Source organism: Cuculus canorus, chromosome 32 (genome assembly GCF_017976375.1).
Source record: "Cuculus canorus isolate bCucCan1 chromosome 32, bCucCan1.pri, whole genome shotgun sequence".
NCBI classification, from domain to species: Eukaryota; Metazoa; Chordata; class Aves; order Cuculiformes; family Cuculidae; genus Cuculus; species Cuculus canorus.
Genome location: NC_071432.1, coordinates 1,477,326 through 1,496,869, shown reverse-complemented (window position 1 = coordinate 1,496,869; position 19,544 = coordinate 1,477,326). Strand labels below are relative to the sequence as shown.

Genomic DNA, 19,544 nt, shown 5'->3' with positions numbered 1-19,544 from the left:
AGACGGGGCCTCGGGCAGCCTGCTTTAATGGGGCGTGTCCTCGCCCATGGCAGGGGGATTGGAACTAGATGATCTTTAAGGTCTTTTCCAACCCAAACTATTCTATAATTCTATGGCAGAAAAGGTCCTGGGGGTCCTGCTGGACACCAAAGCTGACCAGCAGCCAAAGAGGTGCCCTTGCCCAAAGGTGATCTCTAGCGGTAGCCTGGGGTAGACAGTGTCCAGTGGGCGAAGCATTGCCAGCAGGTAACCACGCTCTTCTCTGCTCTGTGCTGGTCAGGCCATGCCTGTGGTGCTGTGCCCAGCCTTGGGCTCCCCAGTACCAGGGTGACATGGACCAAACCACCTCCCTCCCCCACCTCCAACCACCCCCCCCCGCCCAGGTGACCGCTGGTGTCATTGGAAGGACCCACTGGATCAGCAAGCCCAACCCTAACAGGTCATAACGGAACGCTGCCTTCCCCTGGACGTGCCCCGGCAACGGCCCCAGTGTCCGTAGAGACGGTGCTGGGGAGAGGTCGCCTCCTCCCCAGCAGCACTGCCCGGCACTGGGACCGCGCTTCTCAGCCTTCCTTGAGCTGCCTGGACGCTGTCCCAACTCCACGAGTGCGTAGCACGTGAAGAGCTCCCCTGGCCTCGGCACGATGGGCCAGCTCAACAGCCGCTCCAGGTGAGCTCCCCCCACCGCTGGGGTCACACGGGCACGGGCGGGCCCTGCACCAGCCGCCTTTCTCATGCCCAACATCATCTCCTCTGCAGGGTCGAGCCTGACCCCACGCAGGAGAGCACGCGCAGCCCAGCGTCACCGGGGCCACTGCTCTGCCAGCGCGTGCGAGTGACCCAGGGCCCTTCCACAAGCACGAGGGACCTCCTCCTCTTCCGGGATTCCTTAGTCATTGCCAAGACCCGGTAAGACTCGCACAGCCTGGCTCTATTTCCTCCCAAGCCCTGGCACCAGGCCACAGATACCCAAGGACCAGCCCCAGACCCCCGGCACCCTCATGCCGGATGCATCCTCGGCCGTGCCCATGACAGGTGGATGCTAGAGGGGAGCCAGAAGGCTCGGCCACCTCCCGATCACTCCTTGACGCTCCTCTCTGCAGGCGGGGCACCATCCTGCACACGAAGCTCTGCCTGCCCCTACACCAGCTGTGGGTGCTGAGCAGAGGGGCGTGGGCACCCGGGGATGCTGCCCAAGAGGAGGAAGACAAGGCCACCAGATCCCTCATCCTCAGCTGGCCCTACGGATTCTGTGTCATCACTTTCCAGTGAGTCTCACTTCCGTGCTCTGCAGCAGGAAGGGCTGGGCAGCACCTCTCTCCACTCCTCTCCCACCCTGGGCTCCATTCCTGCCTCTGTGACCCTGGCCACAGCCAAGGCACTGCCAGCACCCGCCGATGGCCGCAGGCTGCAGAGCAGGGGGCACTCAGGCTCTTTCTCCTCTCTCTCTGCAGCTCCCGCCAGCTGAAGGAGCTCTGGGTCAACGCACTCCTTCGGTAAGCCCTGTCTGGCACTGCAGCCTGGGAGGTCGGGCTCAAATTGCGGTGGGATACTCCATGCACAACTGCATGATGTGGAAATACTGCACCCCAGCTGGGGAGAGGTGCCCTCATGCTGTGGGTAGCTTTTGAGTGGGCAAAGCCAGACCAGCTGCTTGATCACCTGTGTCCAGCCAACACCTGACCAGCCCTGTCCCCAACGCTGCTGCTGCTCTTCACCTGACTGCTGGGCGGTACCTGGCTCTTTCAGGGAAGGTTGCAGTTGCTGGCATGAGAAGGAGAAGGTGGCTTGGGTCTCACGCAGCTCCCTCTCTGCCTCTTCCCTTGCTCACAGGCCATCAGAGGGAGTCGACGGAGCCTGCGTGACCCAGCTGTCCTCCTTCAACCTCCTGCTGCAGGACCTGAGGGGCCGCAAAGCTGTGAGTGTCCCTCCTGTCCCTCCTCCGCCCTCAGAAAACCAGCTCCAGCCTAACATCTTGCGCATCACTTCTCACCTTCTGTTCTTTTCTCCTTGCCCAGGAAACACAGCTGACCACCAGGAGCCTGCAGAGCTTCATCAAGGACCAGGCAGTGGTGAGGGTCATGCTGGGGGCAGTCTCAGCCATCCCCACCTCTCACACATGGCCAGGGCACCATGCAGCTCGCTGGGGGCCCCACCTGCTCTTGGGCTGCTCAGTGAGCGCAGCATATTTCTCGCAGGCTGGTCCTCCGTAGCAGGCACCTCCAGGCCCCTCTGGAAGCAAAGATGGACGTGGATACTCAGCTGGTAAGTTGGGAGAAGATGATTGTGGCATGGCCCTTCTCTCCTACTCTTGCAGGAGGGCACTCACGCTGCACTGGGGCTGCTGCCTTTGCCACAGGGCACATCCGTCCCCCTCCCTCTGCAGCGGGATAGACCGGTGGAGCCCCAGACCCCCTCATTCCCAAAAAACACCTCTCCCAGACACTCGGCATTGGGTAAAACACAGAGAGCATTTGGAGTGTTGACGGTGCACTTCTCCATTGCTCTTTGCTCTCTTTGCCTTGGCAGCAGGTGGGACCGTCAGGAGATGGAGAGGGCTGCACTGGCACTTGGCATGGCAAGGGATCTCAGCTGCTGCACAGGGGCCCGGGCTACCGGGCTCTGACAGCAGGGAGGGTCTCTCTGGCCCACTACCGGCGGGTCTTTGCACCCAGGACACAACACTGCCCCAGCCCATTCAGGTAAGCAAGCATGGCCAGAAAATCCCCAACCCACCAGCTCCTGCAAAGCGGCCACATCCCAAGCAACGAGAGACCGTGTGGGGCTTGGAGACAAAGCTGGCTCATCTCCACTTCCCTCACCTCCAGGCCACCATTCTCACCCACCCCGGGCACGGCAAAGGGTGCTTGACCCATTCTCAGCCACCTAGCTGGAAACCAATAGTTTATTCTGTGCAGATCACACAGCTGCTGGGTGTCCTCACAGAACACTGGCAACTGCCTCGGCTGAGCTGAGCAAACCTATCCAAGGGATTTGCCTTTCAGAGCTAAGGTAACCATTGGGCACGTAGGCCCTTGCCACCTGTTAACTTCCACATTTCCATTGCAGGTGCCTCCAGTCGCTCCTGAGAACCAACTCCTAAAGAGCTCCTCTCCTGGGGAGAGAAGATAACAAGAGCTAACTTGCATTAAGAGCAGAACTGGTTCACGTTGACTATGCCTTTATCTGTCTTAACAACGCTCTTGAATGCAAAGCCTGCCAGGCTCCTCACAAGGCAACAGAAAGCAAAAAGCAGCCCGTGAAGAGGGGAGCGATAGGCAAGCAGGCACCAAGAGGAGAAGGCTGGAAACAGCTCCAAGGACGGGCACCAGAGCCTGGGGGAACTCAGGGGAATGCAGCCCTGAACTGCAGCCTAAAGGGAAATGCTGCAGAAATCACAAAGCACCCATCCATGGGGTGAAGCCCCCTTCCCACCAGCAGAGCTGAAGCGGACGAAAGAGACCGAAACCATATGATCCTAATTTCCCTTCAGATAGAACTGTATATAGAGCTGATATCCTTGGATGCTTCAAACTGCCCTTTTCCCTTCTAGCTCACAAAACTCAATAAGCCCATACCCTGCAATTCCCACAACCCTGTATTACTATCTCTTTCCAAAATAAACTGTCGTATATGCTACACATATTTCTGAATGCGCTTCATCACTATCACCTGCAAAGGTAGTGTCTCAGCTCCCTCTCATCCCCTTCAGCCTACAGCGACACAATGAGAAGAGCTCTTGCATAGTGGTCTTGCAATTTACAAAATAGCCTTTTCCCATTCTTTCAGCACATCGGATCCATCAACAATTCCTTTCTTACTCCATGGAGGCTCCATGGATACCTTATTGCCTTCCAGTACTTAAAGGGGGGCCTATAGGAAAGCTGGGGGCGCTCTTCATCAAGGAGTGCAGGGATAGGATGAGGGGTAATGGTTTTAAGCTGAAAGATTAGGAAGAAATTTTTTTTACTGGGAAGGCGCTGAGGCACTAGCCCAGGTTGCCCAGAGAAGCTGTTTCTGCTCCACCTCTGGAGGTGTTCAAGGCCGTGCTGGATGAGACCGTGAGCAACCTGATCCAGTTGAAAGTGTGTCTTCCCATGGCAGGGGCGCTGGAACTGCATGATCTTGAAGGTCTCTTTTGACCTAAACCATTCTGTGATTCAATGACCAATAAAGAAATAATTAGACCTTAAAGGATAATGACACAACGTGAAGAGATTTTTTGGGCATTTTCTGGCAGGTGCCTTTAGTTTTAGGTGTTAGTGTGGTGAGTATGACCATATATATTGACTGCAGGAATTTTAATGGAGGTAGATCACAGCAGGAAAGGCCTGGACCCAGAACAGAGAAAGGTGTTTTTCAACTCACTGGTTGCAATCAATAAAGACTATTTATTTTATCACAACTTGAGCTGTGCCTTTGATCAGGACAATCCCAAGCACAAATCCAGGCTGGGTGGAGAATGGATTGAGAGTAGCCCTGAGGAGAAGGACTTGGAGATTCTGGTGGGTGAGAAGATCAGCGTGAGCCGGTAATGTGTGCATGCAGCCCAGAAAACCAATGGTATCCTGGGCAGCCTGAAAAGAAGTTTGACCAGCAGGTTGAGGGAGGTGATTAACCACCTCTGCTCTACTCTTGTGAGATTTCACCTGCAGCACTGTGTCCAGTTCTGGAATCCTCAACATAGGAAGGATATGGAATTGTTGGAACGGGTCCAGAGGAGGGCTCAAAAGATCATAAGAGGGCTGGAGCACCTCCCATATGAGGACAGGCTGAGAGAGTTGGGCTTGTTCAGTGTGGAGAAGAAAAGGCTCCAAGGAGATCTTATAGCAATCCTCCAGGAACTGAAAGAGGCCTACAAGAAAGCTGGGGAGGGACTGTTCACAAAGGCTTGTAGTGATAGGACAGTGGGGAGTGGCTATAAACTGGAGAGGGGCAGACTTGGGCTAAATGTAAGGAAGAATTTCTTCGCCATGAGAGTGGTGAGGTAATGAAACAGCTTGCCCAGGGAAGTTGTGGATGCCCCGTCCCTGGAGGTGTTCAAGGCCAGGTTAGACGGGGCCTCGGGCAGCCTGCTTTAATGGGGCGTGTCCTCGCCCATGGCAGGGGGATTGGAACTAGATGATCTTTAAGGTCTTTTCCAACCCAAACTATTCTATAATTCTATGGCAGAAAAGGTCCTGGGGGTCCTGCTGGACACCAAAGCTGACCAGCAGCCAAAGAGGTGCCCTTGCCCAAAGGTGATCTCTAGCGGTAGCCTGGGGTAGACAGTGTCCAGTGGGCGAAGCATTGCCAGCAGGTAACCACGCTCTTCTCTGCTCTGTGCTGGTCAGGCCATGCCTGTGGTGCTGTGCCCAGCCTTGGGCTCCCCAGTACCAGGGTGACATGGACCAAACCACCTCCCTCCCCCACCTCCAACCACCCCCCCCCCGCCCAGGTGACCGCTGGTGTCATTGGAAGGACCCACTGGATCAGCAAGCCCAACCCTAACAGGTCATAACGGAACGCTGCCTTCCCCTGGACGTGCCCCGGCAACGGCCCCAGTGTCCGTAGAGACGGTGCTGGGGAGAGGTCGCCTCCTCCCCAGCAGCACTGCCCGGCACTGGGACCGCGCTTCTCAGCCTTCCTTGAGCTGCCTGGACGCTGTCCCAACTCCACGAGTGCGTAGCACGTGAAGAGCTCCCCTGGCCTCGGCACGATGGGCCAGCTCAACAGCCGCTCCAGGTGAGCTCCCCCCACCGCTGGGGTCACACGGGCACGGGCGGGCCCTGCACCAGCCGCCTTTCTCATGCCCAACATCATCTCCTCTGCAGGGTCGAGCCTGACCCCACGCAGGAGAGCACGCGCAGCCCAGCGTCACCGGGGCCACTGCTCTGCCAGCGCGTGCGAGTGACCCAGGGCCCTTCCACAAGCACGAGGGACCTCCTCCTCTTCCGGGATTCCTTAGTCATTGCCAAGACCCGGTAAGACTCGCACAGCCTGGCTCTATTTCCTCCCAAGCCCTGGCACCAGGCCACAGATACCCAAGGACCAGCCCCAGACCCCCGGCACCCTCATGCCGGATGCATCCTCGGCCGTGCCCATGACAGGTGGATGCTAGAGGGGAGCCAGAAGGCTCGGCCACCTCCCGATCACTCCTTGACGCTCCTCTCTGCAGGCGGGGCACCATCCTGCACACGAAGCTCTGCCTGCCCCTACACCAGCTGTGGGTGCTGAGCAGAGGGGCGTGGGCACCCGGGGATGCTGCCCAAGAGGAGGAAGACAAGGCCACCAGATCCCTCATCCTCAGCTGGCCCTACGGATTCTGTGTCATCACTTTCCAGTGAGTCTCACTTCCGTGCTCTGCAGCAGGAAGGGCTGGGCAGCACCTCTCTCCACTCCTCTCCCATCCTGGGCTCCATTCCTGCCTCTGTGACCCTGGCCACAGCCAAGGCACTGCCAGCACCCGCCGATGGCCGCAGGCTGCAGAGCAGGGGGCACTCAGGCTCTTTCTCCTCTCTCTCTGCAGCTCCCGCCAGCTGAAGGAGCTCTGGGTCAACGCACTCCTTCGGTAAGCCCTGTCTGGCACTGCAGCCTGGGAGGTCGGGCTCAAATTGCGGTGGGATACTCCATGCACAACTGCATGATGTGGAAATACTGCACCCCAGCTGGGGAGAGGTGCCCTCATGCTGTGGGTAGCTTTTGAGTGGGCAAAGCCAGACCAGCTGCTTGATCACCTGTGTCCAGCCAACACCTGACCAGCCCTGTCCCCAACGCTGCTGCTGCTCTTCACCTGACTGCTGGGCGGTACCTGGCTCTTTCAGGGAAGGTTGCAGTTGCTGGCATGAGAAGGAGAAGGTGGCTTGGGTCTCACGCAGCTCCCTCTCTGCCTCTTCCCTTGCTCACAGGCCATCAGAGGGAGTCGACGGAGCCTGCGTGACCCAGCTGTCCTCCTTCAACCTCCTGCTGCAGGACCTGAGGGGCCGCAAAGCTGTGAGTGTCCCTCCTGTCCCTCCTCCGCCCTCAGAAAACCAGCTCCAGCCTAACATCTTGCGCATCACTTCTCACCTTCTGTTCTTTTCTCCTTGCCCAGGAAACACAGCTGACCACCAGGAGCCTGCAGAGCTTCATCAAGGACCAGGCAGTGGTGAGGGTCATGCTGGGGGCAGTCTCAGCCATCCCCACCTCTCACACATGGCCAGGGCACCATGCAGCTCGCTGGGGGCCCCATCTGCTCTTGGGCTGCTCAGTGAGCGCAGCATATTTCTCGCAGGCTGGTCCTCCGTAGCAGGCACCTCCAGGCCCCTCTGGAAGCAAAGATGGACGTGGATACTCAGCTGGTAAGTTGGGAGAAGATGATTGTGGCATGGCCCTTCTCTCCTACTCTTGCAGGAGGGCACTCACGCTGCACTGGGGCTGCTGCCTTTGCCACAGGGCACATCCGTCCCCCTCCCTCTGCAGCGGGATAGACCGGTGGAGCCCCAGACCCCCTCATTCCCAAAAAACACCTCTCCCAGACACTCGGCATTGGGTAAAACACAGAGAGCATTTGGAGTGTTGACGGTGCACTTCTCCATTGCTCTTTGCTCTCTTTGCCTTGGCAGCAGGTGGGACCGTCAGGAGATGGAGAGGGCTGCACTGGCACTTGGCATGGCAAGGGATCTCAGCTGCTGCACAGGGGCCCGGGCTACCGGGCTCTGACAGCAGGGAGGGTCTCTCTGGCCCACTACCGGCGGGTCTTTGCACCCAGGACACAACACTGCCCCAGCCCATTCAGGTAAGCAAGCATGGCCAGAAAATCCCCAACCCACCAGCTCCTGCAAAGCGGCCACATCCCAAGCAACGAGAGACCGTGTGGGGCTTGGAGACAAAGCTGGCTCATCTCCACTTCCCTCACCTCCAGGCCACCATTCTCACCCACCCCGGGCACGGCAAAGGGTGCTTGACCCATTCTCAGCCACCTAGCTGGAAACCAATAGTTTATTCTGTGCAGATCACACAGCTGCTGGGTGTCCTCACAGAACACTGGCAACTGCCTCGGCTGAGCTGAGCAAACCTATCCAAGGGATTTGCCTTTCAGAGCTAAGGTAACCATTGGGCACGTAGGCCCTTGCCACCTGTTAACTTCCACATTTCCATTGCAGGTGCCTCCAGTCGCTCCTGAGAACCAACTCCTAAAGAGCTCCTCTCCTGGGGAGAGAAGATAACAAGAGCTAACTTGCATTAAGAGCAGAACTGGTTCACGTTGACTATGCCTTTATCTGTCTTAACAACGCTCTTGAATGCAAAGCCTGCCAGGCTCCTCACAAGGCAACAGAAAGCAAAAAGCAGCCCGTGAAGAGGGGAGCGATAGGCAAGCAGGCACCAAGAGGAGAAGGCTGGAAACAGCTCCAAGGACGGGCACCAGAGCCTGGGGGAACTCAGGGGAATGCAGCCCTGAACTGCAGCCTAAAGGGAAATGCTGCAGAAATCACAAAGCACCCATCCATGGGGTGAAGCCCCCTTCCCACCAGCAGAGCTGAAGCGGACGAAAGAGACCGAAACCATATGATCCTAATTTCCCTTCAGATAGAACTGTATATAGAGCTGATATCCTTGGATGCTTCAAACTGCCCTTTTCCCTTCTAGCTCACAAAACTCAATAAGCCCATACCCTGCAATTCCCACAACCCTGTATTACTATCTCTTTCCAAAATAAACTGTCGTATATGCTACACATATTTCTGAATGCGCTTCATCACTATCACCTGCAAAGGTAGTGTCTCAGCTCCCTCTCATCCCCTTCAGCCTACAGCGACACAATGAGAAGAGCTCTTGCATAGTGGTCTTGCAATTTACAAAATAGCCTTTTCCCATTCTTTCAGCACATCGGATCCATCAACAATTCCTTTCTTACTCCATGGAGGCTCCATGGATACCTTATTGCCTTCCAGTACTTAAAGGGGGGCCTATAGGAAAGCTGGGGGCGCTCTTCATCAAGGAGTGCAGGGATAGGATGAGGGGTAATGGTTTTAAGCTGAAAGATTAGGAAGAAATTTTTTTTACTGGGAAGGCGCTGAGGCACTAGCCCAGGTTGCCCAGAGAAGCTGTTTCTGCTCCACCTCTGGAGGTGTTCAAGGCCGTGCTGGATGAGACCGTGAGCAACCTGATCCAGTTGAAAGTGTGTCTTCCCATGGCAGGGGCGCTGGAACTGCATGATCTTGAAGGTCTCTTTTGACCTAAACCATTCTGTGATTCAATGACCAATAAAGAAATAATTAGACCTTAAAGGATAATGACACAACGTGAAGAGATTTTTTGGGCATTTTCTGGCAGGTGCCTTTAGTTTTAGGTGTTAGTGTGGTGAGTATGACCATATATATTGACTGCAGGAATTTTAATGGAGGTAGATCACAGCAGGAAAGGCCTGGACCCAGAAGAGAGAAAGGTGTTTTTCAACTCACTGGTTGCAATCAATAAAGACTATTTATTTTATCACAACTTGAGCTGTGCCTTTGATCAGGACAATCCCAAGCACAAATCCAGGCTGGGTGGAGAATGGATTGAGAGTAGCCCTGAGGAGAAGGACTTGGAGATTCTGGTGGGTGAGAAGATCAGCGTGAGCCGGTAATGTGTGCATGCAGCCCAGAAAACCAATGGTATCCTGGGCAGCCTGAAAAGAAGTTTGACCAGCAGGTTGAGGGAGGTGATTAACCACCTCTGCTCTACTCTTGTGAGATTTCACCTGCAGCACTGTGTCCAGTTCTGGAATCCTCAACATAGGAAGGATATGGAATTGTTGGAACGGGTCCAGAGGAGGGCTCAAAAGATCATAAGAGGGCTGGAGCACCTCCCATATGAGGACAGGCTGAGAGAGTTGGGCTTGTTCAGTGTGGAGAAGAAAAGGCTCCAAGGAGATCTTATAGCAATCCTCCAGGAACTGAAAGAGGCCTACAAGAAAGCTGGGGAGGGACTGTTCACAAAGGCTTGTAGTGATAGGACAGTGGGGAGTGGCTATAAACTGGAGAGGGGCAGACTTGGGCTAAATGTAAGGAAGAATTTCTTCGCCATGAGAGTGGTGAGGTAATGAAACAGCTTGCCCAGGGAAGTTGTGGATGCCCCGTCCCTGGAGGTGTTCAAGGCCAGGTTAGACGGGGCCTCGGGCAGCCTGCTTTAATGGGGCGTGTCCTCGCCCATGGCAGGGGGATTGGAACTAGATGATCTTTAAGGTCTTTTCCAACCCAAACTATTCTATAATTCTATGGCAGAAAAGGTCCTGGGGGTCCTGCTGGACACCAAAGCTGACCAGCAGCCAAAGAGGTGCCCTTGCCCAAAGGTGATCTCTAGCGGTAGCCTGGGGTAGACAGTGTCCAGTGGGCGAAGCATTGCCAGCAGGTAACCACGCTCTTCTCTGCTCTGTGCTGGTCAGGCCATGCCTGTGGTGCTGTGCCCAGCCTTGGGCTCCCCAGTACCAGGGTGACATGGACCAAACCACCTCCCTCCCCCACCTCCAACCACCCCCCCCCGCCCAGGTGACCGCTGGTGTCATTGGAAGGACCCACTGGATCAGCAAGCCCAACCCTAACAGGTCATAACGGAACGCTGCCTTCCCCTGGACGTGCCCCGGCAACGGCCCCAGTGTCCGTAGAGACGGTGCTGGGGAGAGGTCGCCTCCTCCCCAGCAGCACTGCCCGGCACTGGGACCGCGCTTCTCAGCCTTCCTTGAGCTGCCTGGACGCTGTCCCAACTCCACGAGTGCGTAGCACGTGAAGAGCTCCCCTGGCCTCGGCACGATGGGCCAGCTCAACAGCCGCTCCAGGTGAGCTCCCCCCACCGCTGGGGTCACACGGGCACGGGCGGGCCCTGCACCAGCCGCCTTTCTCATGCCCAACATCATCTCCTCTGCAGGGTCGAGCCTGACCCCACGCAGGAGAGCACGCGCAGCCCAGCGTCACCGGGGCCACTGCTCTGCCAGCGCGTGCGAGTGACCCAGGGCCCTTCCACAAGCACGAGGGACCTCCTCCTCTTCCGGGATTCCTTAGTCATTGCCAAGACCCGGTAAGACTCGCACAGCCTGGCTCTATTTCCTCCCAAGCCCTGGCACCAGGCCACAGATACCCAAGGACCAGCCCCAGACCCCCGGCACCCTCATGCCGGATGCATCCTCGGCCGTGCCCATGACAGGTGGATGCTAGAGGGGAGCCAGAAGGCTCGGCCACCTCCCGATCACTCCTTGACGCTCCTCTCTGCAGGCGGGGCACCATCCTGCACACGAAGCTCTGCCTGCCCCTACACCAGCTGTGGGTGCTGAGCAGAGGGGCGTGGGCACCCGGGGATGCTGCCCAAGAGGAGGAAGACAAGGCCACCAGATCCCTCATCCTCAGCTGGCCCTACGGATTCTGTGTCATCACTTTCCAGTGAGTCTCACTTCCGTGCTCTGCAGCAGGAAGGGCTGGGCAGCACCTCTCTCCACTCCTCTCCCATCCTGGGCTCCATTCCTGCCTCTGTGACCCTGGCCACAGCCAAGGCACTGCCAGCACCCGCCGATGGCCGCAGGCTGCAGAGCAGGGGGCACTCAGGCTCTTTCTCCTCTCTCTCTGCAGCTCCCGCCAGCTGAAGGAGCTCTGGGTCAACGCACTCCTTCGGTAAGCCCTGTCTGGCACTGCAGCCTGGGAGGTCGGGCTCAAATTGCGGTGGGATACTCCATGCACAACTGCATGATGTGGAAATACTGCACCCCAGCTGGGGAGAGGTGCCCTCATGCTGTGGGTAGCTTTTGAGTGGGCAAAGCCAGACCAGCTGCTTGATCACCTGTGTCCAGCCAACACCTGACCAGCCCTGTCCCCAACGCTGCTGCTGCTCTTCACCTGACTGCTGGGCGGTACCTGGCTCTTTCAGGGAAGGTTGCAGTTGCTGGCATGAGAAGGAGAAGGTGGCTTGGGTCTCACGCAGCTCCCTCTCTGCCTCTTCCCTTGCTCACAGGCCATCAGAGGGAGTCGACGGAGCCTGCGTGACCCAGCTGTCCTCCTTCAACCTCCTGCTGCAGGACCTGAGGGGCCGCAAAGCTGTGAGTGTCCCTCCTGTCCCTCCTCCGCCCTCAGAAAACCAGCTCCAGCCTAACATCTTGCGCATCACTTCTCACCTTCTGTTCTTTTCTCCTTGCCCAGGAAACACAGCTGACCACCAGGAGCCTGCAGAGCTTCATCAAGGACCAGGCAGTGGTGAGGGTCATGCTGGGGGCAGTCTCAGCCATCCCCACCTCTCACACATGGCCAGGGCACCATGCAGCTCGCTGGGGGCCCCATCTGCTCTTGGGCTGCTCAGTGAGCGCAGCATATTTCTCGCAGGCTGGTCCTCCGTAGCAGGCACCTCCAGGCCCCTCTGGAAGCAAAGATGGACGTGGATACTCAGCTGGTAAGTTGGGAGAAGATGATTGTGGCATGGCCCTTCTCTCCTACTCTTGCAGGAGGGCACTCACGCTGCACTGGGGCTGCTGCCTTTGCCACAGGGCACATCCGTCCCCCTCCCTCTGCAGCGGGATAGACCGGTGGAGCCCCAGACCCCCTCATTCCCAAAAAAACACCTCTCCCAGACACTCGGCATTGGGTAAAACACAGAGAGCATTTGGAGTGTTGACGGTGCACTTCTCCATTGCTCTTTGCTCTCTTTGCCTTGGCAGCAGGTGGGACCGTCAGGAGATGGAGAGGGCTGCACTGGCACTTGGCATGGCAAGGGATCTCAGCTGCTGCACAGGGGCCCGGGCTACCGGGCTCTGACAGCAGGGAGGGTCTCTCTGGCCCACTACCGGCGGGTCTTTGCACCCAGGACACAACACTGCCCCAGCCCATTCAGGTAAGCAAGCATGGCCAGAAAATCCCCAACCCACCAGCTCCTGCAAAGCGGCCACATCCCAAGCAACGAGAGACCGTGTGGGGCTTGGAGACAAAGCTGGCTCATCTCCACTTCCCTCACCTCCAGGCCACCATTCTCACCCACCCCGGGCACGGCAAAGGGTGCTTGACCCATTCTCAGCCACCTAGCTGGAAACCAATAGTTTATTCTGTGCAGATCACACAGCTGCTGGGTGTCCTCACAGAACACTGGCAACTGCCTCGGCTGAGCTGAGCAAACCTATCCAAGGGATTTGCCTTTCAGAGCTAAGGTAACCATTGGGCACGTAGGCCCTTGCCACCTGTTAACTTCCACATTTCCATTGCAGGTGCCTCCAGTCGCTCCTGAGAACCAACTCCTAAAGAGCTCCTCTCCTGGGGAGAGAAGATAACAAGAGCTAACTTGCATTAAGAGCAGAACTGGTTCACGTTGACTATGCCTTTATCTGTCTTAACAACGCTCTTGAATGCAAAGCCTGCCAGGCTCCTCACAAGGCAACAGAAAGCAAAAAGCAGCCCGTGAAGAGGGGAGCGATAGGCAAGCAGGCACCAAGAGGAGAAGGCTGGAAACAGCTCCAAGGACGGGCACCAGAGCCTGGGGGAACTCAGGGGAATGCAGCCCTGAACTGCAGCCTAAAGGGAAATGCTGCAGAAATCACAAAGCACCCATCCATGGGGTGAAGCCCCCTTCCCACCAGCAGAGCTGAAGCGGACGAAAGAGACCGAAACCATATGATCCTAATTTCCCTTCAGATAGAACTGTATATAGAGCTGATATCCTTGGATGCTTCAAACTGCCCTTTTCCCTTCTAGCTCACAAAACTCAATAAGCCCATACCCTGCAATTCCCACAACCCTGTATTACTATCTCTTTCCAAAATAAACTGTCGTATATGCTACACATATTTCTGAATGCGCTTCATCACTATCACCTGCAAAGGTAGTGTCTCAGCTCCCTCTCATCCCCTTCAGCCTACAGCGACACAATGAGAAGAGCTCTTGCATAGTGGTCTTGCAATTTACAAAATAGCCTTTTCCCATTCTTTCAGCACATCGGATCCATCAACAATTCCTTTCTTACTCCATGGAGGCTCCATGGATACCTTATTGCCTTCCAGTACTTAAAGGGGGGCCTATAGGAAAGCTGGGGGCGCTCTTCATCAAGGAGTGCAGGGATAGGATGAGGGGTAATGGTTTTAAGCTGAAAGATTAGGAAGAAATTTTTTTTACTGGGAAGGCGCTGAGGCACTAGCCCAGGTTGCCCAGAGAAGCTGTTTCTGCTCCACCTCTGGAGGTGTTCAAGGCCGTGCTGGATGAGACCGTGAGCAACCTGATCCAGTTGAAAGTGTGTCTTCCCATGGCAGGGGCGCTGGAACTGCATGATCTTGAAGGTCTCTTTTGACCTAAACCATTCTGTGATTCAATGACCAATAAAGAAATAATTAGACCTTAAAGGATAATGACACAACGTGAAGAGATTTTTTGGGCATTTTCTGGCAGGTGCCTTTAGTTTTAGGTGTTAGTGTGGTGAGTATGACCATATATATTGACTGCAGGAATTTTAATGGAGGTAGATCACAGCAGGAAAGGCCTGGACCCAGAACAGAGAAAGGTGTTTTTCAACTCACTGGTTGCAATCAATAAAGACTATTTATTTTATCACAACTTGAGCTGTGCCTTTGATCAGGACAATCCCAAGCACAAATCCAGGCTGGGTGGAGAATGGATTGAGAGTAGCCCTGAGGAGAAGGACTTGGAGATTCTGGTGGGTGAGAAGATCAGCGTGAGCCGGTAATGTGTGCATGCAGCCCAGAAAACCAATGGTATCCTGGGCAGCCTGAAAAGAAGTTTGACCAGCAGGTTGAGGGAGGTGATTAACCACCTCTGCTCTACTCTTGTGAGATTTCACCTGCAGCACTGTGTCCAGTTCTGGAATCCTCAACATAGGAAGGATATGGAATTGTTGGAACGGGTCCAGAGGAGGGCTCAAAAGATCATAAGAGGGCTGGAGCACCTCCCATATGAGGACAGGCTGAGAGAGTTGGGCTTGTTCAGTGTGGAGAAGAAAAGGCTCCAAGGAGATCTTATAGCAATCCTCCAGGAACTGAAAGAGGCCTACAAGAAAGCTGGGGAGGGACTGTTCACAAAGGCTTGTAGTGATAGGACAGTGGGGAGTGGCTATAAACTGGAGAGGGGCAGACTTGGGCTAAATGTAAGGAAGAATTTCTTCGCCATGAGAGTGGTGAGGTAATGAAACAGCTTGCCCAGGGAAGTTGTGGATGCCCCGTCCCTGGAGGTGTTCAAGGCCAGGTTAGACGGGGCCTCGGGCAGCCTGCTTTAATGGGGCGTGTCCTCGCCCATGGCAGGGGGATTGGAACTAGATGATCTTTAAGGTCTTTTCCAACCCAAACTATTCTATAATTCTATGGCAGAAAAGGTCCTGGGGGTCCTGCTGGACACCAAAGCTGACCAGCAGCCAAAGAGGTGCCCTTGCCCAAAGGTGATCTCTAGCGGTAGCCTGGGGTAGACAGTGTCCAGTGGGCGAAGCATTGCCAGCAGGTAACCACGCTCTTCTCTGCTCTGTGCTGGTCAGGCCATGCCTGTGGTGCTGTGCCCAGCCTTGGGCTCCCCAGTACCAGGGTGACATGGACCAAACCACCTCCCTCCCCCACCTCCAACCACCCCCCCCCGCCCAGGTGACCGCTGGTGTCATTGGAAGGACCCACTGGATCAGCAAGCCCAACCCTAACAGGTCATAACGGAACGCTGCCTTCCCCTGGACGTGCCCCGGCAACGGCCCCAGTGTCCGTAGAGACGGTGCTGGGGAGAGGTCGCCTCCTCCCCAGCAGCACTGCCCGGCACTGGGACCGCGCTTCTCAGCCTTCCTTGAGCTGCCTGGACGCTGTCCCAACTCCACGAGTGCGTAGCACGTGAAGAGCTCCCCTGGCCTCGGCACGATGGGCCAGCTCAACAGCCGCTCCAGGTGAGCTCCCCCCACCGCTGGGGTCACACGGGCACGGGCGGGCCCTGCACCAGCCGCCTTTCTCATGCCCAACATCATCTCCTCTGCAGGGTCGAGCCTGACCCCACGCAGGAGAGCACGCGCAGCCCAGCGTCACCGGGGCCACTGCTCTGCCAGCGCGTGCGAGTGACCCAGGGCCCTTCCACAAGCACGAGGGACCTCCTCCTCTTCCGGGATTCCTTAGTCATTGCCAAGACCCGGTAAGACTCGCACAGCCTGGCTCTATTTCCTCCCAAGCCCTGGCACCAGGCCACAGATACCCAAGGACCAGCCCCAGACCCCCGGCACCCTCATGCCGGATGCATCCTCGGCCGTGCCCATGACAGGTGGATGCTAGAGGGGAGCCAGAAGGCTCGGCCACCTCCCGATCACTCCTTGACGCTCCTCTCTGCAGGCGGGGCACCATCCTGCACACGAAGCTCTGCCTGCCCCTACACCAGCTGTGGGTGCTGAGCAGAGGGGCGTGGGCACCCGGGGATGCTGCCCAAGAGGAGGAAGACAAGGCCACCAGATCCCTCATCCTCAGCTGGCCCTACGGATTCTGTGTCATCACTTTCCAGTGAGTCTCACTTCCGTGCTCTGCAGCAGGAAGGGCTGGGCAGCACCTCTCTCCACTCCTCTCCCATCCTGGGCTCCATTCCTGCCTCTGTGACCCTGGCCACAGCCAAGGCACTGCCAGCACCCGCCGATGGCCGCAGGCTGCAGAGCAGGGGGCACTCAGGCTCTTTCTCCTCTCTCTCTGCAGCTCCCGCCAGCTGAAGGAGCTCTGGGTCAACGCACTCCTTCGGTAAGCCCTGTCTGGCACTGCAGCCTGGGAGGTCGGGCTCAAATTGCGGTGGGATACTCCATGCACAACTGCATGATGTGGAAATACTGCACCCCAGCTGGGGAGAGGTGCCCTCATGCTGTGGGTAGCTTTTGAGTGGGCAAAGCCAGACCAGCTGCTTGATCACCTGTGTCCAGCCAACACCTGACCAGCCCTGTCCCCAACGCTGCTGCTGCTCTTCACCTGACTGCTGGGCGGTACCTGGCTCTTTCAGGGAAGGTTGCAGTTGCTGGCATGAGAAGGAGAAGGTGGCTTGGGTCTCACGCAGCTCCCTCTCTGCCTCTTCCCTTGCTCACAGGCCATCAGAGGGAGTCGACGGAGCCTGCGTGACCCAGCTGTCCTCCTTCAACCTCCTGCTGCAGGACCTGAGGGGCCGCAAAGCTGTGAGTGTCCCTCCTGTCCCTCCTCCGCCCTCAGAAAACCAGCTCCAGCCTAACATCTTGCGCATCACTTCTCACCTTCTGTTCTTTTCTCCTTGCCCAGGAAACACAGCTGACCACCAGGAGCCTGCAGAGCTTCATCAAGGACCAGGCAGTGGTGAGGGTCATGCTGGGGGCAGTCTCAGCCATCCCCACCTCTCACACATGGCCAGGGCACCATGCAGCTCGCTGGGGGCCCCACCTGCTCTTGGGCTGCTCAGTGAGCGCAGCATATTTCTCGCAGGCTGGTCCTCCGTAGCAGGCACCTCCAGGCCCCTCTGGAAGCAAAGATGGACGTGGATACTCAGCTGGTAAGTTGGGAGAAGATGATTGTGGCATGGCCCTTCTCTCCTACTCTTGCAGGAGGGCACTCACGCTGCACTGGGGCTGCTGCCTTTGCCACAGGGCACATCCGTCCCCCTCCCTCTGCAGCGGGATAGACCGGTGGAGCCCCAGACCCCCTCATTCCCAAAAAACACCTCTCCCAGACACTCGGCATTGGGTAAAACACAGAGAGCATTTGGAGTGTTGACGGTGCACTTCTCCATTGCTCTTTGCTCTCTTTGCCTTGGCAGCAGGTGGGACCGTCAGGAGATGGAGAGGGCTGCACTGGCACTTGGCATGGCAAGGGATCTCAGCTGCTGCACAGGGGCCCGGGCTACCGGGCTCTGACAGCAGGGAGGGTCTCTCTGGCCCACTACCGGCGGGTCTTTGCACCCAGGACACAACACTGCCCCAGCCCATTCAGGTAAGCAAGCATGGCCAGAAAATCCCCAACCCACCAGCTCCTGCAAAGCGGCCACATCCCAAGCAACGAGAGACCGTGTGGGGCTTGGAGACAAAGCTGGCTCATCTCCACTTCCCTCACCTCCAGGCCACCATTCTCACCCACCCCGGGCACGGCAAAGGGTGCTTGACCCATTCTCAGCCACCTAGCTGGAAACCAATAGTTTATTCTGTGCAGATCACACAGCTGCTGGGTGTCCTCACAGAACACTGGCAACTGCCTCGGCTGAGCTGAGCAAACCTATCCAAGGGATTTGCCTTTCAGAGCTAAGGTAACCATTGGGCACGTAGGCCCTTGCCACCTGTTAACTTCCACATTTCCATTGCAGGTGCCTCCAGTCGCTCCTGAGAACCAACTCCTAAAGAGCTCCTCTCCTGGGGAGAGAAGATAACAAGAGCTAACTTGCATTAAGAGCAGAACTGGTTCACGTTGACTATGCCTTTATCTGTCTTAACAACGCTCTTGAATGCAAAGCCTGCCAGGCTCCTCACAAGGCAACAGAAAGCAAAAAGCAGCCCGTGAAGAGGGGAGCGATAGGCAAGCAGGCACCAAGAGGAGAAGGCTGGAAACAGCTCCAAGGACGGGCACCAGAGCCTGGGGGAACTCAGGGGAATGCAGCCCTGAACTGCAGCCTAAAGGGAAATGCTGCAGAAATCACAAAGCACCCATCCATGGGGTGAAGCCCCCTTCCCACCAGCAGAGCTGAAGCGGACGAAAGAGACCGAAACCATATGATCCTAATTTCCCTTCAGATAGAACTGTATATAGAGCTGATATCCTTGGATGCTTCAAACTGCCCTTTTCCCTTCTAGCTCACAAAACTCAATAAGCCCATACCCTGCAATTCCCACAACCCTGTATTACTATCTCTTTCCAAAATAAACTGTCGTATATGCTACACATATTTCTGAATGCGCTTCATCACTATCACCTGCAAAGGTAGTGTCTCAGCTCCCTCTCATCCCCTTCAGCCTACAGCGACACAATGAGAAGAGCTCTTGCATAGTGGTCTTGCAATTTACAAAATAGCCTTTTCCCATTCTTTCAGCACATCGGATCCATCAACAATTCCTTTCTTACTCCATGGAGGCTCCATGGATACCTTATTGCCTTCCAGTACTTAAAGGGGGGCCTATAGGAAAGCTGGGGGCGCTCTTCATCAAGGAGTGCAGGGATAGGATGAGGGGTAATGGTTTTAAGCTGAAAGATTAGGAAGAAATTTTTTTTACTGGGAAGGCGCTGAGGCACTAGCCCAGGTTGCCCAGAGAAGCTGTTTCTGCTCCACCTCTGGAGGTGTTCAAGGCCGTGCTGGATGAGACCGTGAGCAACCTGATCCAGTTGAAAGTGTGTCTTCCCATGGCAGGGGCGCTGGAACTGCATGATCTTGAAGGTCTCTTTTGACCTAAACCATTCTGTGATTCAATGACCAATAAAGAAATAATTAGACCTTAAAGGATAATGACACAACGTGAAGAGATTTTTTGGGCATTTTCTGGCAGGTGCCTTTAGTTTTAGGTGTTAGTGTGGTGAGTATGGACCATATATATTGACTGCAGGAATTTAATGGAGGTAGATCACAGCAGGAAAGGCCTGGACCCAGAACAGAGAAAGGTGTTTTTCAACTCACTGGTTGCAATCAATA

The 19,544-nt window shown here is 56.2% G+C and overlaps 2 protein-coding genes and 1 pseudogene across 2 annotated transcripts; 2 read left to right on the top strand and 1 right to left on the bottom strand.

Moving 5' to 3' along the window:
- The window catches only part of LOC128849707 (olfactory receptor 14A16-like), a 94,431-nt pseudogene that overhangs the window by 49,328 nt on the left and 25,559 nt on the right, over positions 1 to 19,544 (bottom strand).
- LOC128849709 (uncharacterized) lies at positions 5,486 to 8,685 on the top strand. The gene is made up of 6 exons (XM_054052199.1): positions 5,486 to 5,724; positions 5,814 to 5,963; positions 6,158 to 6,322; positions 6,888 to 6,972; positions 7,073 to 7,126; positions 7,253 to 8,685. Exons 1-6 carry the CDS (start codon positions 5,699 to 5,701, stop codon positions 7,265 to 7,267), a joined length of 495 nt encoding a protein of 164 aa, XP_053908174.1. The 5' UTR covers positions 5,486 to 5,698; the 3' UTR covers positions 7,268 to 8,685.
- Positions 10,440 to 12,525, top strand: LOC128849710 (uncharacterized). Its single transcript, XM_054052200.1, has 6 exons — positions 10,440 to 10,777; positions 10,867 to 11,016; positions 11,211 to 11,375; positions 11,941 to 12,025; positions 12,126 to 12,179; positions 12,306 to 12,525. The coding sequence occupies exons 1-6, from the start codon at positions 10,752 to 10,754 to the stop codon at positions 12,318 to 12,320; spliced, it is 495 nt and encodes a 164-aa protein (XP_053908175.1). The 5' UTR covers positions 10,440 to 10,751; the 3' UTR covers positions 12,321 to 12,525.